The sequence below is a fragment of the Artibeus jamaicensis genome, unplaced genomic scaffold (genome assembly GCF_021234435.1).
Source record: "Artibeus jamaicensis isolate MK-2021 breed Jamaican fruit bat unplaced genomic scaffold, CSHL_Jam_final contig_391, whole genome shotgun sequence".
In the NCBI taxonomy this organism is placed as follows: domain Eukaryota; kingdom Metazoa; phylum Chordata; class Mammalia; order Chiroptera; family Phyllostomidae; genus Artibeus; species Artibeus jamaicensis.
The window spans coordinates 10,641,049-10,654,819 of NW_026521814.1; the positions used below are offsets into that span (position 1 = coordinate 10,641,049).

Consider the following 13,771-nt stretch of genomic DNA (forward strand, 5'->3'; position numbering starts at 1 on the left):
TACACTTGTATGGAAATTGATATGTCATACTTTGTTAATTTTCAAAAGCAAAATAAAAAATCTAGTATATATTTTAAAATGATGGGAAAAATTATGTTTTCTTTTAAAAAAAATACACAAAATAGAGATGAAACTTGTTACACCTTATTAACCCTCCAAATTCTGTTGCTTAACATCAGTTAGAAAGTTCTGTTGTTCACAGTGAAAAAAAATCTAATATTATTTAAGGAACCATTGGAAATCTGAGTTAAGAGCATTGAGATGCTGCTAAGACAGTAGCCTCGTCAAGAGATTACAAGTTTTCATGTGAAAAGGTACTGATGTATTTCCCCTTCCCAAACATTTGTGGAGATGGAGGAAATTTTACACACATCTTAAAGAAAGAAATGGACAACTCCTGAATTAAACACATCCTTTCAGAAGGTTACAAGCTTAATAATGATTTGTTTGATTGATTCTCCCAAATTTTTATAGGAATAGAATTTTATGTTTCTTATATGCAACTTGCTAAATCATAGCATTCTTATTCCTCATTTAAATAAGCATTTAAATGTGCAAAACAACCATGGGTGAAAAAGGGAAGCGATTTCTCAGGGGAAAAACAGCCACCGAAGGTGCACTGCACCCTGGGCAGTAAGTGGAATATCAGATGAGTCTGTTTTTGTAAATAGTGTCAGTTCTGTCTTCTGGGCTGAAAAACTGGCAAGTGACAGCTCTCTCTAGTATTTCCTGAGGCCATCTGTATCGTTTTAGAGAATAAATCATAAATAGACCTTTGAACTAAGACAGTCTTGCTCGACCTATCCTTTTGCAACTGACTGCCAGTCCCAACGGGGTATTGAAGGGGAGGCTCACTAGGAATAAACAGTGGAATCCTTGTCCAGGAACGACTGCCTGGCAATTGTTTCATGGAAAACAGGGAGAGGTGGGGGCCAACAACCCTGCTCTGTTCACTGGCTCTTTAATTTAGATTACCAATGATAAAGCCAGAGCTCGGGCTAAAGAAAGGTAGGATGCATACGCAGAAACATTAGTGCTAATATGCTGCAGAAAGACCAGATAAATCAGCCCAGCTCTCATACATCACTGAGGGAGAAGCTGATTGCAACTTGACCATGTGCCTGAGTAATCCCATCAGTGAGAAGAGCAGACCATGGATTAAAAAACACTAGAATGTACCTTTAGGGCTACTGCCGCGCTGGACCTGGGAGAAGTGTCTGGTGTAAGTTTCAGCTTGTTTTATCCACGTATTTACCAGTGTGTTCCCACGCAGGGAGCTTGTTTCTCTTTCTCTGTTTCCAATGGAAGCTGCAAGCATGTTTATTTACAGTTGTAGCCTTTATTTTGTATAAATGTAATACCAACCCAGTAAAAGTTCTTAACAGAGGACAGTGTCACCCAGTGTTTATCCAGGAGAGAAATGCGGAAAAGTGATGCTTATCATTAATGCCTGTAGGACTGCCTGTGGGTGAGTGTTGTTTTTCCGTTTCTCGTTGTGTGGGGAGGTGAGGGTGAGAGGGGTAGATTTTAAACGAAACACTCAGTTCTTTTGCCAGTCATTGAAAAAGAGTGTGTTGGTAACCCAGCATTTTGTTCTTCCTGCGGTCTTTTGTTTTGAAAACTGTGTTTGAATATGTAAGCCAGACTGCTCGCAACACATTATATTTTATGACTGGAATGTTTGTATTGTTTCATATCTGTTATTAGACAATATAATCATAAAGGATGTTTTCTATGGACCTTTTTATATTTCAAAATTAAGTACAGATGGTAATTTCCAGCCGTTTTAAAAATTTGTCAATTATTTAATTTAGTGTCACTCAAGCATCTGCACAGGGAGAAAGCTGAGATGGTACAAAACTGAATAAGCATTGATTGCTCGTCTGAATTGCATCTTTAAAGTTTTTTTCCTCAAATCTCTGATTTCACAGTTTATTTTTACCAAATTAGATTATCATGTTTCATTATCAAGACTGAATGGGTGGGACTCTCTCAGATATCCTGCATTTTCCCATTGGAACAGCGTGCAAAGTGCTTGCTGGTTGTTACTCTGAGGGGAATTCTCACGCCAGCTCACCTAGAAGAGAGCTTGAATAATGCATGGGTGGGAGCGAGGCAAGAGCGAGGCAAGGTGGAATTTACGGCCCAGACACCGAGTTCGGGCTTTTTGTTCAGAGGAGGGACTGCATAAGTGTGAGTCTGTAACACACTCCGAGGCTCCAGGGGAAGGGCCTAAGTCCATGAGGTTAGTGGCCACGCAGTGCTGTCCACCTATTAATTCAAAACAAGCCTTAAAACAGTCCACTGAGCCTCCAGTGTGGTTGGAGGGAGGGAGAGAGGGAAACGTGAAGTCTCCACTGTGAACAGAATCTCCTGCCTGAAAGTTCCATCAGACAGACCCAGGAAGTGAGTGTTTTCCGTGCAGCAGCGCAGCCCCGGAGAGGGTGGATGTTTGACTGAGGCGAAGCAGCGTGGCAGTCTGGTTAGGAAAAGATCAACCTTGACCGAAGGCAGCCTTCTGTATACTACGTCTTCCATCTTGTCCTAATTAGAGGACGACGTCTGCTGAATCCTAATCTCTTTAATTGTTGATAGAGCAGGCGTGCGATTTGCTATAAATACACATGAGCATTCATTTCTGAAATAATGGCTGTTGCCAAATATGTTAGACCGACAGGAGTGCTGGCCTGGGGAAGGCTGTGCTGAATAGTTGAGTTTTAGAGGTAATGGACCAGTTGAGACTCATTGCACAGCTGGGCCAGCAGCTGCACCCAGTGCTCTGTCAAGTTTGGCCTCTAATTTCCTTGAACTTGTCCTTGTTTGCCAAAGTGATGAACATAGCAAGAACTTGTTTCAAATGAGCCCGCTGCAAGCAAAAAAGACCCTCTCTGAGGAGTTTTTGTTGAGGTATTTAGTCTACAGCAGCAGTGGCCAAATGAGGTATTGATTAGGCAATGGGAAGTTTGAATAATCATAAAAATAAAAACCGAAGACCAAGTTGTAAAATGAGGTAAGTTGGCAGGAGACCAGAGTACATTAAAAGACTGCATTGGGTCATCACTGTCGTAACTAAAGGACATATGGAAAAATCCCATAATAACATCCAGCAATAATTATCTCGTAGTTAGGAAAAAATAAATAAGCCTGTGTGTTGGAAGGCAGCCCAGTAATCTCAACATCTTTTTTTCCTAACGGTGTATTGTCCTGATAGTCTTTGGGACTGGGTCAGGAAGTGTCGGAGAGAGCGGTTCACGTTAGGAATCATCTGATGACCAAACAATGCAATTACTGGCAAGGCAAAATGAGAAAGTAGCGAGGACTCTCCTTCCATTCGCTGGTCCAGCCTTGAACAAGTATTTGCTTAGCACATACTATGTATCCAGCGTGTTCTAGATTCATACTCTAACCAAATAAATTATAAACTTATTAAAGAGCAGATACTTGGATTTATACTTCTCATGTATGAATCCATCTCTTGAAAATCAGTGGCCTTGATATGATAATAATTGCAAGTCTATTTAGTTCCTTGGTTTTAAAAGAGATTAACCATCAAATATTTTTATGCAAGTTTATTCATTCATTCATTCATTCATTTATTTTTGTTACAACAGAGATGACTCTTCTCTTGTCAGGTTTGAGGGGCAGTGACTCAAATACTTACAAGTCAGGCGATTTCGGAGAAAATGTAACCTGTGGGAGAGTGAGATTCCTGTGTGTGTGATGAAGAAAGTAACACTCACCATGGGGAGTTGTGAGAATTAAAAGAGAGGCGCTTTCCTGCCCTCACAGGACACAAGCAGGATGATTTACTGCATGGCCTGAGTGTGTGGCGGAGCTCTGGGGGTGGGGGAGAAGGAGCAGAGGCGGCAGGAGAGCTGGCTAGGAGGGTGTACCAGAACCTTTCTTGAGCGTGTGGTGCCAGTGGGAACACAGAGGAAAAGATGAATCTGAAATATGATTTAAAGGGAACATCGAGAGAGTGGGGCGGCTGATTATATTAAAATACAGTGAAGAGGAAGGAGGAAGATTACAAAGGAGGAACAGCCATGGTGCAGGGGAAAGATTACAGGTGTGTGATGACGGCAGGGTCTGTGTTCTCCACAACTCAAAAAGCTAGAACAATCCAGTCCTTCAAGAACTTAGAAACTAATAAGACATAAGTAGAGAGAAGAGGAAATCAGAGTGCCTAGGTAACTTATGTAAAGGGAAAGAAGAAAAATCAGTGATAAACCAATAATATAAGACTATTGTTGACAATAGAGTGAGAGAGAATTCAAAGGAATTGCTTAAAATGGCAAATCTATGTTTGGAGTTTTTCCCAGACAAAACCCACAATCATCAAATAATTAGACTCTTCTGCAATCTTGGAGCTTATTTCAGTTTTCCTGAGTGGAAAAATGCCACTGAGGGGACACAAATAGTGTCAGGGCTGGGAAGAAAAAGAGCATGAGGAAGAGAAATCCCCAAAATAGCTTGGCTGTAAAGAGGAGATGGCAGCCAGAAGATGACTGGCTGACCTTTCGGAGCTTAACCATTTATTATGATGACTTATCAGAAAGTTTGGCCACTGTTATTCCTTAAATAACTCATTGTGATTTTTCAGGAAATTCAAGCAGGAATCAAAACTATATCTAACCCCTAACAGGCAAATAAGTTGTGACCCAAAAGGCACATTTATTTACAAATCCTTTATAGGAACAATGTTGTAAATATCTTTGGGCTACTTTTTAAAAGTCTGCTCAACTCATCCAATAGTAGAAATCACACTTGCAATAAAAAATTAATAGCTAAAGGACTTCTATGTTAATAATTAAAATATATGAGCCATAATCCCAAGAATGGAAAATGTTTTGAATGCTAGTGCTGGGGGAAATGCAACTTGACTACAAGATGGTGTGTGCTATAGCTATTTTTAAATTTGTGTTCACTTTTACTGACTTTACTAGACTTTGAACTTAAAAAATTTTAAATGTAAGGATGTCCTCATCCTTATTTCAGGTGTATCATGAATTTTACCTTTAATGATAGCTGCCATGACCAGGATTATTTTAATGAATTGGAAAGGAAAGGGAATGAGGATGAGAGAAAAAGTGGGAGGGAGAGGTGCCTAGGGTAGCTGGGGCAAGAGTCAAAGGAGAGAGCAGAAGGAGCGGGTCTGAAGAATGAGTGAGAAGGTATTGCATGAAGGGAAATGAGGGAGTTCTGAAGAAAGGGTGTTGGGCCCCACAGCTCCCTGGGTCAGTCACCGGGGTTGGGGGGGTTCATACTCAGAGAAGTTGATTCTTGAGTAGGTGATGCTGCTCACATGACTGGTAGTAGACGGTAGACTGATAGACCTGGTCGATCTCCTAGCAACCTTTGGTCTCCTTTTCTGTCCCCCTTACAGCCTTCTCTTATCTTCACTTCCTTCCTTGTAGAGTTTGGATACCATGGTCTATTATTTTAACCACTCTCTTATCCATACTTTCGGTTCTCCCATTCATCCATTCAATAAAGACTTTTTGAGTGGTTCCTATTTGTCAGTTATTGTTTTTTGAGATACTTAGAAATGAACAAAACCTGCCTTTGGTACTTGCCAGGCAAGATACCAACCCTTAATCAATCCAGTTCTGGGCTTTCTCCTACCTCCAGCCAGACTGTTAAGCACAGGTAGAGAAAATTGTACTGCAGTCCAGGTTGCAGATGTGATAAATTCATGACCGCCAGTCTCAGCTGGACTCCTCAGTATAGCTCAGTGATCCTTATGTGCTTTCCTTATACTCTTCTGCCACTTTCCCCAAAACTTATTTGAGGACTTTTCTAGTTCCCTCAAATCTTTGGCCAAACTGTACACCTCATACCTCTTACCATGCAAGATTTCAGTTTCCTGCCACCAAATCTATTAACCTTATAAGCTGAACAAAATCGTTTGCCTTGAGGACAGTTCAACACAGTGAAAGTCAAGTCTGACTCCAGAAAGCCTTTGCTGGAAGCTTCTTGAGGAGTCACCCAAGACCAAATCGGGAACGAATTTCAGATCACACAGCCAGATTGCCTAAATATTCTCTTCTCACATCTTACTCCCCAAAGTCTGATTCCTCATGGCAGCTGTCAGTTAATTCTCCTCTTTTACCCTCCTCTACCCACACTAATTCTCTTCGTCTTCCTGCCCCTTCTTTCCCTCCATATAGGTGGGGCGCACTAGTCCAGCTTGCTGCCTGCCATTTTTCTCCCACTCCTTGTCGTCGTCAGCACAAGTCGTAGATAGTTCAGTAAGCAGACTATCCTTTTCCGAGTGAGAAGAGGGACGTATTGCAAATATTGGTGATTGAATATATATAAAATCTAAATTAAATAACTGAATTAAATCTATGTTTTAAATTATCCATTTGTATTCATCCATTCCATCTTTCCTCGGGTTAAAATACAAGAGGATTTCTCCCTCTGATCCCTCCACCTGTGCTCTGTACCCATTCAGTCCCATATTCTTGTGGTGCTTGCTTTATGCATAATTTCCTCTGTCTTTCAACTTTGCATCTCTAATGGGTGGGTCTTTTCCGTCAGAGTGCACATGATCTCCAGCCACTCCAATCTTAAAAAAAAAAAAAAAGGACGAAATAAAACCTTTATCTTGCCCATGTTTATCACACAGCTTTTCCTCTCCATTTATAGCTGAACTTCTCCAAGTTTGCCGAATTGCCCTCCTCTCCTGAAAAACCTCCCTCAACATGCTGCCCCCACTACACACACTACCAATTCTGTTGTATTTTATCTCTCAGGGCTGAAATGCTAACTCAAATCTTTTTACATTCTTCCTTACTCCGTTGTTTGTAGTATGAACTTGTCCTAATAAAACCAAAGTCTTGGAACTCAGAAGCCTTTTCTGTTCCAAAGCTGGTTAGTTTCCTTCAGGTCTTTTCATGTCCTTGGGGTAATTGAATGATCCTGAGGCAAGGGGTGGGAGGAGGGGCATAGTAAAAGGTAAATGAGTTATTCTTGCCTGTGGTCTGAGAAATCACCTAAGAGAAGACTCTTGAACCTAAATGTGAAGGTCCAACGTAACCTCTTTGCTTATTGAAACAGATCTCTGGTCATCTGAAATGTACCTAGACAGAAATTATTAGACATTTCTAATTTTTCAGCATTTCATGAGTGAAAATGACTGAGCGTATGACTATTTGTCAGGTCTTTATAATAAATTGTGGTAAAAAAGAACTAAACCTGTTAGTCTTGCCCAGTTTCATCCTGATTAAATAGGACAAACAAATGTTCATCCAGGCCAATCTATAAAGGTGAGGGGGGTAACATTTAAGAAATTGTTTTGAACCTTCAAGCCCAGACTGCATTTTGGAAAGGTCTCAGTGACATGGAAGAAGTCTAGTGATTTGGGGCCGACAAATAAATGTATGCATTGCTTAATTAACATCCTTAAAACCATTTTTTGTTGAAGCATATAGGCTATTTTTGAACTTTCCAGAATACAAGAAAGTGAAGTATGTTTTACATATTCTAGTTGTGTCATACCTAAGGTAATCCAAATTTTAACTGTTCATCAATGACAGGGAAACTGGAGGAGGTGCGACCCGCTCCCGGTGTTGGGCCCCTCTCTGGGCACGCAGTTGCACTCTGGACAGACTGGAATCTGATGAGCAGATTACTGGACCATCTAACAAAACAGCTTCCCAGTAATCGACCTCTGGAATAATAAAAGCATGAATTAAATGTTTTTTGATCAATATTACTCACACAACTCCTATCCTTAATGATGGTGCTTAACTGAAAGGAAGGCCTTTGCGTCAAGGTTCATTTGCAGTCCATAGAGAACTCAAAATGTGTTTTGAAACCCCAGTGCTTCTAGAAAATACCGTCTTATATTTCATTTTGTGGAATTAGAGTTGACTGCACAATAGCATGTTCTTTCGAGGCACAGACCACCTCTCCTTTTTTACTCCAAGTTTCAGTAAGAGAAAACGGGGGCAGACAGAGGGGACGGGACCTCTGGAGGGGGAAAAGAGCCTCATGTATGATTTTCTCCTGTTAATTGTGCTCGTGCCTTCTATAAAAGTGCCTCTCGCCCTGGCCGGTGTGGTTTGGTTGGCTGGCATGTCCTCCTGTGCACTGAAAGTTTGAGGGCTACATTCTTGGTCAGGACACACACCTAGGCTGTGGGTTCGGTCCCTGGTCAGAACATATATGGGAGTCAACCCATTGATGTTTCTTGTTTATATTGATTTTCTGTCTCTCTATTTCTCTCACTCTAAAAAAAAATCAATGCACCCTTAAGTAAGGGTTTTTTAAAAAGTACCTCTTGCGCGGAGACCCAAACAAGGGAGGCAGCTGTTTGAAGGGTTTTTTTTTGTTAATTCAGAGGACTGAGTTGTAGTTTCAGTGTCTTCTTTACTAAGGTTCTGCAGTTTTGCCTCTTCTAAAAGGAGAACGTAGGAAGTGCTTTGAACTCTTTTTGAAAAAGGCCTGAAATTTGAAAACTCAGTGATGGAACAATTCTGAGTTTCTATGAAGTCACATTTGGAGCAGAGCAGAAGGAAAGCTCTATTGCTGTGGCCTTCCCAAAACACTAGTGTCAGGGCAGATGCATCAGCACCCTCAGCTCCTCTGCAGTGAGTGGAGTGACATGTGGAACTACAAAGACAGGCAACTTGCCTCCATCACTTAATGCTGGCCGGCAAAATGTTGCAAGGTTGCAAAATGAGTCCTGTGGTATTCAGCCCACTCTAGGCCACTGGTAAGGATGGCAGTTCTCCTGGAAATGTGAACAATGCTAGAATCATTCACATATGTCATTTCGCTTTTAGAACTCACTGTGATCCTCCACAGGAGTTTCTGATGTTTGTTCAGAAATTGGATGGTAGATGGCTGGAGAACCTTATGGCTGAATCCATGCAACAGTTGAAAGCTGGTCTGAAGTGGGAATAAACAGAGGCTACGCTATCCTGCCCCTAATCAACTGCAGTTCATAGCATAAAACTAAGATCTTCAATTAACTTTGTCCTTTATGAGGCATAACAAACAGCATCCCCCAGCTCATAATATTAGCCCAGTAATTTCTTTCAGGTGTGAGGAAGGGTTATAGAATCTTTTTCTTTGACATGATCCTCAATCCTTGGAGGATTGGCTTCAGTTACTGGTGTTCCTTTACGTTTCATTCATTTGCTTGTTTTCATTTGTTTATTGACTCCCACTGTATGCCAGACATTTTTCTAGGCACAATGTTTAGAGCAGAGCCAGATTTATTTCTCATGATGTTAAAGTGTACATCCAACAAAGTCTCTTCAAAAGGCACTTTCATGAACAAAAGAGCTCAGTATTGGCACTTTATATTGTCTGTAGCTTTTGTGGAAAGCTGAGGTTTTCTTTGTTTCAGTCATATACTGTAGAGGGAGCAGAAAATTTTTGATCCTTTATAAACTCTCCTACATGCTTCCTCAACTTGGGGCTACATAAGGACATTTAAGCGACACAACCTAGATCGCCTCCTTGTTTCTCATTCTTTAACATGAAGGACACATGGAAGAACTTAAGTGGAGCACTCTACATGAAGAGGAACAGTTCTTCTGACAATATTTTCTAAAAGCAGAGGTATCTACTTTTGACTTAAAAGAGTACCATGAGTCCTAAGCTTTTTCATACTTTCGAAAGGCTTCACTTCCTGCTAAAGTGTTTTCCAAAAGATGAAAAGTAACTCAAGGACAAACTCCCAAGCAAGGGCCTGGCATTTCGTAAGTGCTTAGTAAGTGCTGGGGTCCAGAATCTGAAGCCAACCAGAATCTTGATCAGAATCCAAAGGTTAAGTTAAAAAAACAAAACATATTTTCTTCCCCTCTAAGTGAATCTTTAGAATGATTCATTTCCTTTTCTGTAAAGTGTAAATACTAATACTTACCTTGTGGAGTTTTCAGGGGCCCAAAGAAGATAACAGGGGAAAATTCTTTCTAAACAATTAAGTTCTATTCAAATAAAAAGTTTATCATGGAAAAAAAATGAAACCAAGTCTAAAACCTTGATAAGTTCTTATGTATTTTCTTATTGAATAGCAACCCATTTTAAAAAAGAAAATAAACTAATATGTATGACTTTGAACTTCTCAAATAAAAATATTGAAGATTTATTTTTTTTTTGTGGTGGTTCTGTTACAGTCATCTCAGTTCCCCCTGTTGCTCTCCCCTGCTGTCGTCCCCAACACCACCCTGCTCCCACAGTCAGTCCCCACCCTGTTGTCCATGTCCATGGACCATTTATACTTATTCTTTAACCGGGCCCATCTTACCTTCCTTTTCCACCTCCTCCCTTCCCTCTGGTGTCTGTCAGTTTGTTCTTTGTTTCCTTGCTTCTGGTTCTATTTTGCTGATTTTTTGTTTCCTTTGTTAGGTTCCTGTTATTGGTGAGATCATATGGTATTTATCTTTCACTGCCTGGCTTATTTCACTTAGCTTAATACTCTCCAGTTCCATCCATGCTGTTGTGAAAGGTAGGAGTCCCTTCTTTTTTTCTGCTGTGTAGTATTCCATTGTGTAAACGTACCACAGTTTTTTTATCCACTCATTTACTGATGGCCACTTAGGCTGTTTCCAGCACTTGGCTATTGTAAATAATGCTGCTATGAATATAGGGGTGCATAGGTTCTTTTGAATTGGTGTTCCAGAGTTCTTAGGTATAATCCCAGCTGTGGAATCACTGTGTCAAAAGGCAGTTCCATTTTTAATTTTTTGAGGAAATTACATACTGTTTTCAATAGTGGCAGCACCAGTCTACATTCCCACCGAAAATGTACTAGGGTTCCCTTTTCTCCACAACCTCAATGGCACTTAGTGTTTGATGATTTGTTTATGATGGCCGTTCTGACCAGTGTGAAGTGGTGTCTCATTGTGGTTTTAATTTGAATCTGTCTGATGGCTAGTGATGCTGAGCATTTTTTCATATTTCTATGGGCCCTCTGTATGTCTTCATTGTAGAAGTGTCCATCCAGGTCCTTTGTCCATTTTTAATTGGATTATTTGTCTTCCTGGCATTGAGTCATACGAGTTCTTTATATGGGGTTGGAGATAAAACCCTTGTCTGAAGTCTCGTTGGCAAATATGTTTTCCCATATAGTTGATTGCCTTTTCATTTTGCTCATATATTCTTTAGCTGTGCAGAAGCTTTTAAATTTGATGAAGTCCTGTTTGTTTATTCTTATTTCCTTTGCCCTACAGAATGCATTGGTAAAAATATTGCTGTATGGGATGTTTCCTCTAGGACTTTTATGGCGTCACAGATTATGTTTAGGTTTTTTACCCATTTTGAGTTTATTCTGGTGTAAGATGTAAGTTGGTGGTCTAGTTTCACTTTTTTGCATGTACTATTCCAGGTCTCTTAGCACCATTTGTTAAAGAGGCTATTTTTACTCCATTTTATGCTTCTGCCCCCTTTATCAAATATTAATTGACCATAGAGCTATGGGTTTCTGGGCTCTTTATTCTGTTCCATTGATCTATGTCTGTTCTTATGCCACTACCAGACTGTCCTGATCACAGTGGCCTTGCAGTATAGTTTGGTATCAGGTATTATGACTCTCCTACTTTGTTCTTTCAAGATCGTGGGAGCTATTTGGGGTCTTTTTTGGTTCCATATAAATTTTGGAAATATTTGTTCTAAATCTGTGAAATATGTTATTGGTATTTTATTAGGGAGTGCATTGAATCTATAAATTGCCTTGGGTTGTATGGACATTTTAATGATGTTGATTCTTCCAATCCATAAACACTGTATATGCTTCCAATTTTTGTATCTTCCTTAATTTCTTTCTTCAGTGTTCTGTAGTTTTCTGAGTATAGGCCTTTTGTCTCCTTTGTTAAGTTTATTACTAAGTACTTTATTTTTCCTGTTGCTATAGTAAATGGAATTTTTTTCTAGTTTCTGTTTCTGATATTTTATTATTGGTGTATAAAAATGCCTTTGATTTCTGAATATTGACTTTGTATCTTCCTATTTTGCCATATTCACTTATTAGGTCAAGTAGTTTTTTGGTGGAGCTTATATGGTTTTTCAATGCACCCATCATGCCATCTGCAAAAAAATAACAATTTTACTTTTTTCTTTCCGATTTGTATGCCCCTTATTTCTTTTTCTTGTCTGATTGCTGTGGCCAGAACTTCCAATACTAAGTTGAATTAAACTGGTAAAGGCAGATATCCTTGTCTTTTTCCTCATTTTAGGGGGAAAGGTTTTAGTTTTCTCCAGTTGAGTATGATGTTGGCTGTAGGTTTCTTGTATATGGTCTTTATTATGTTGAGGTATGCTTTTTCCATTTTCACTTTGCTGAGTGTTTCTATCATAAATGGGTACTATATTTTATTAAATGCTTTTTCAGCATCTATTGTTATGATCATGTGATTTTTGTCTTTCATTTTGTTTATGTTGTGTATTATGTTTATTGATTTGCAAATATTATGCCATCCTTGCATCCCTGGAATGAATCCCACTTGATCATGGTGTATGATCTTTTTAATGTTTTGCTGGATCCAATTTGTCAATATTTTGTTGAATATTTTAGCATATATGTTCATCAGCAATATTGCCAGTAGTTTTCTTTCTTTGTTGTGTCTTTACCTGGTTTTGGAATTAAGATATTACTGGCCTCATTAAAAGACTTTTGGAGTATTCCCCCTTCTTGAATTTTTTGGAATAGTTTTAGAAGGATAGAAGTTAGCTCTTCCCTAAAAGTTCGGTAAAATTCACCTGTGAAGCTATCTGGCCCAGGGCTTTTGTGTGCTGGGAATTTTTTAATTACTGCTTCAATTTCATTAAATGTCATTGGTCCATTCAGGCTTTCTGCTTCTTCTTGATTTAGTTTTGGAAGATTGTATGTTTTTAGAAATTTGTCCATTTTGCCTAGGTGTCAAATTTCTTGACATATATTTGTTCATAGTAATCTCACAGTCTTTTGTATTTCTGTAGTATCAGTTGTAATATCTCCTCTTTCATTTCTGATTTTATTTATTTGGGTCCTCTCTCTTTTTCTCTTAGTGAGTCTGGTTAAAGGCTTGTCAATTTTGTTTATCTTTTCAAATAACCTACTCCTGGATTTATTGATCTTTTGAATTGTTCTTTTCATTTCTATGCCATTTAATTATGCTCTGATCTTGATTATTTCCTTCTTTCTACTCACTCTGGGCTTTATTTGTTGTTTTTCCTCTAGTTCTTATAGATATAAATAAATTTCATTTATTTGAAATTTTTCTATCTTTTTAAGGTAAGCCTGTATTGCTATAAAATTCCCTCCCAGGACTGCCTTCACTGTGTCCCATAGGTTTTGCTCTGTTGTGTGTTTATTTTCATTTGTTTCCATAAACTTTCTGACTTATTCCTTGATCTCATTGTTAATCTGTTCATTATTTAATAGCATGTTTTTCAGTCTCCATGAATTCAAATGTTTTTGAGTTTTTTCCTTGAGGTTGGTTTCCTGTTTCAAGCCAGTGTAATCCAAGAAGATGCTTGATATGTTTAAATTTTCTTGAATTTGTTGAGGCTTGTTTTGTGTCCTATCATGTGGTCTGTCTTTGAAAATGTTTCATGTGCATTTGAAAAGAATGTATATTTTGCTTCTTTGGGGTGAAAGTTTCTGTATATATCAATTAAATCCATTTGATCTAGAGCGTTGTTCAATGCCACAATATCCTTGTTGATTCTTTGCTTGGGAGATCTATCCATTGTTGACAATGGGGTGTTAAAATCCCCTACTATGAGTATGTTGCTGTCAATATTTTTCTTGAAGTCCTCCAAGATTTTCCTTATA

At 39.0% G+C, this 13,771-nt stretch overlaps 1 protein-coding gene across 12 annotated transcripts in view; it reads left to right on the forward strand.

Annotated features, from left to right (window-relative positions):
• Positions 1-13,771, forward strand: part of RAPGEF4 (Rap guanine nucleotide exchange factor 4) — a 286,117-nt gene that overhangs the window by 103,447 nt on the left and 168,899 nt on the right. For 2 of the 12 annotated variants that reach the window (XM_053665193.1, XM_053665185.1), the window contains exon 1: positions 1,381-1,468. The exons of 9 other annotated variants lie outside the window; for them this stretch is intronic. Coding sequence is in view for 1 of the 3 variants with exons in the window: in XM_053665185.1 (XP_053521160.1) it covers positions 1,434-1,468 (35 nt within the window). In the remaining 2 variants the exon portion in view is untranslated. Of the gene's footprint in view, positions 1-1,162; positions 1,223-1,380; positions 1,469-13,771 lie in introns of those variants that run through there. One more of the 12 variants, XM_053665194.1, reaches the window with a different exon arrangement.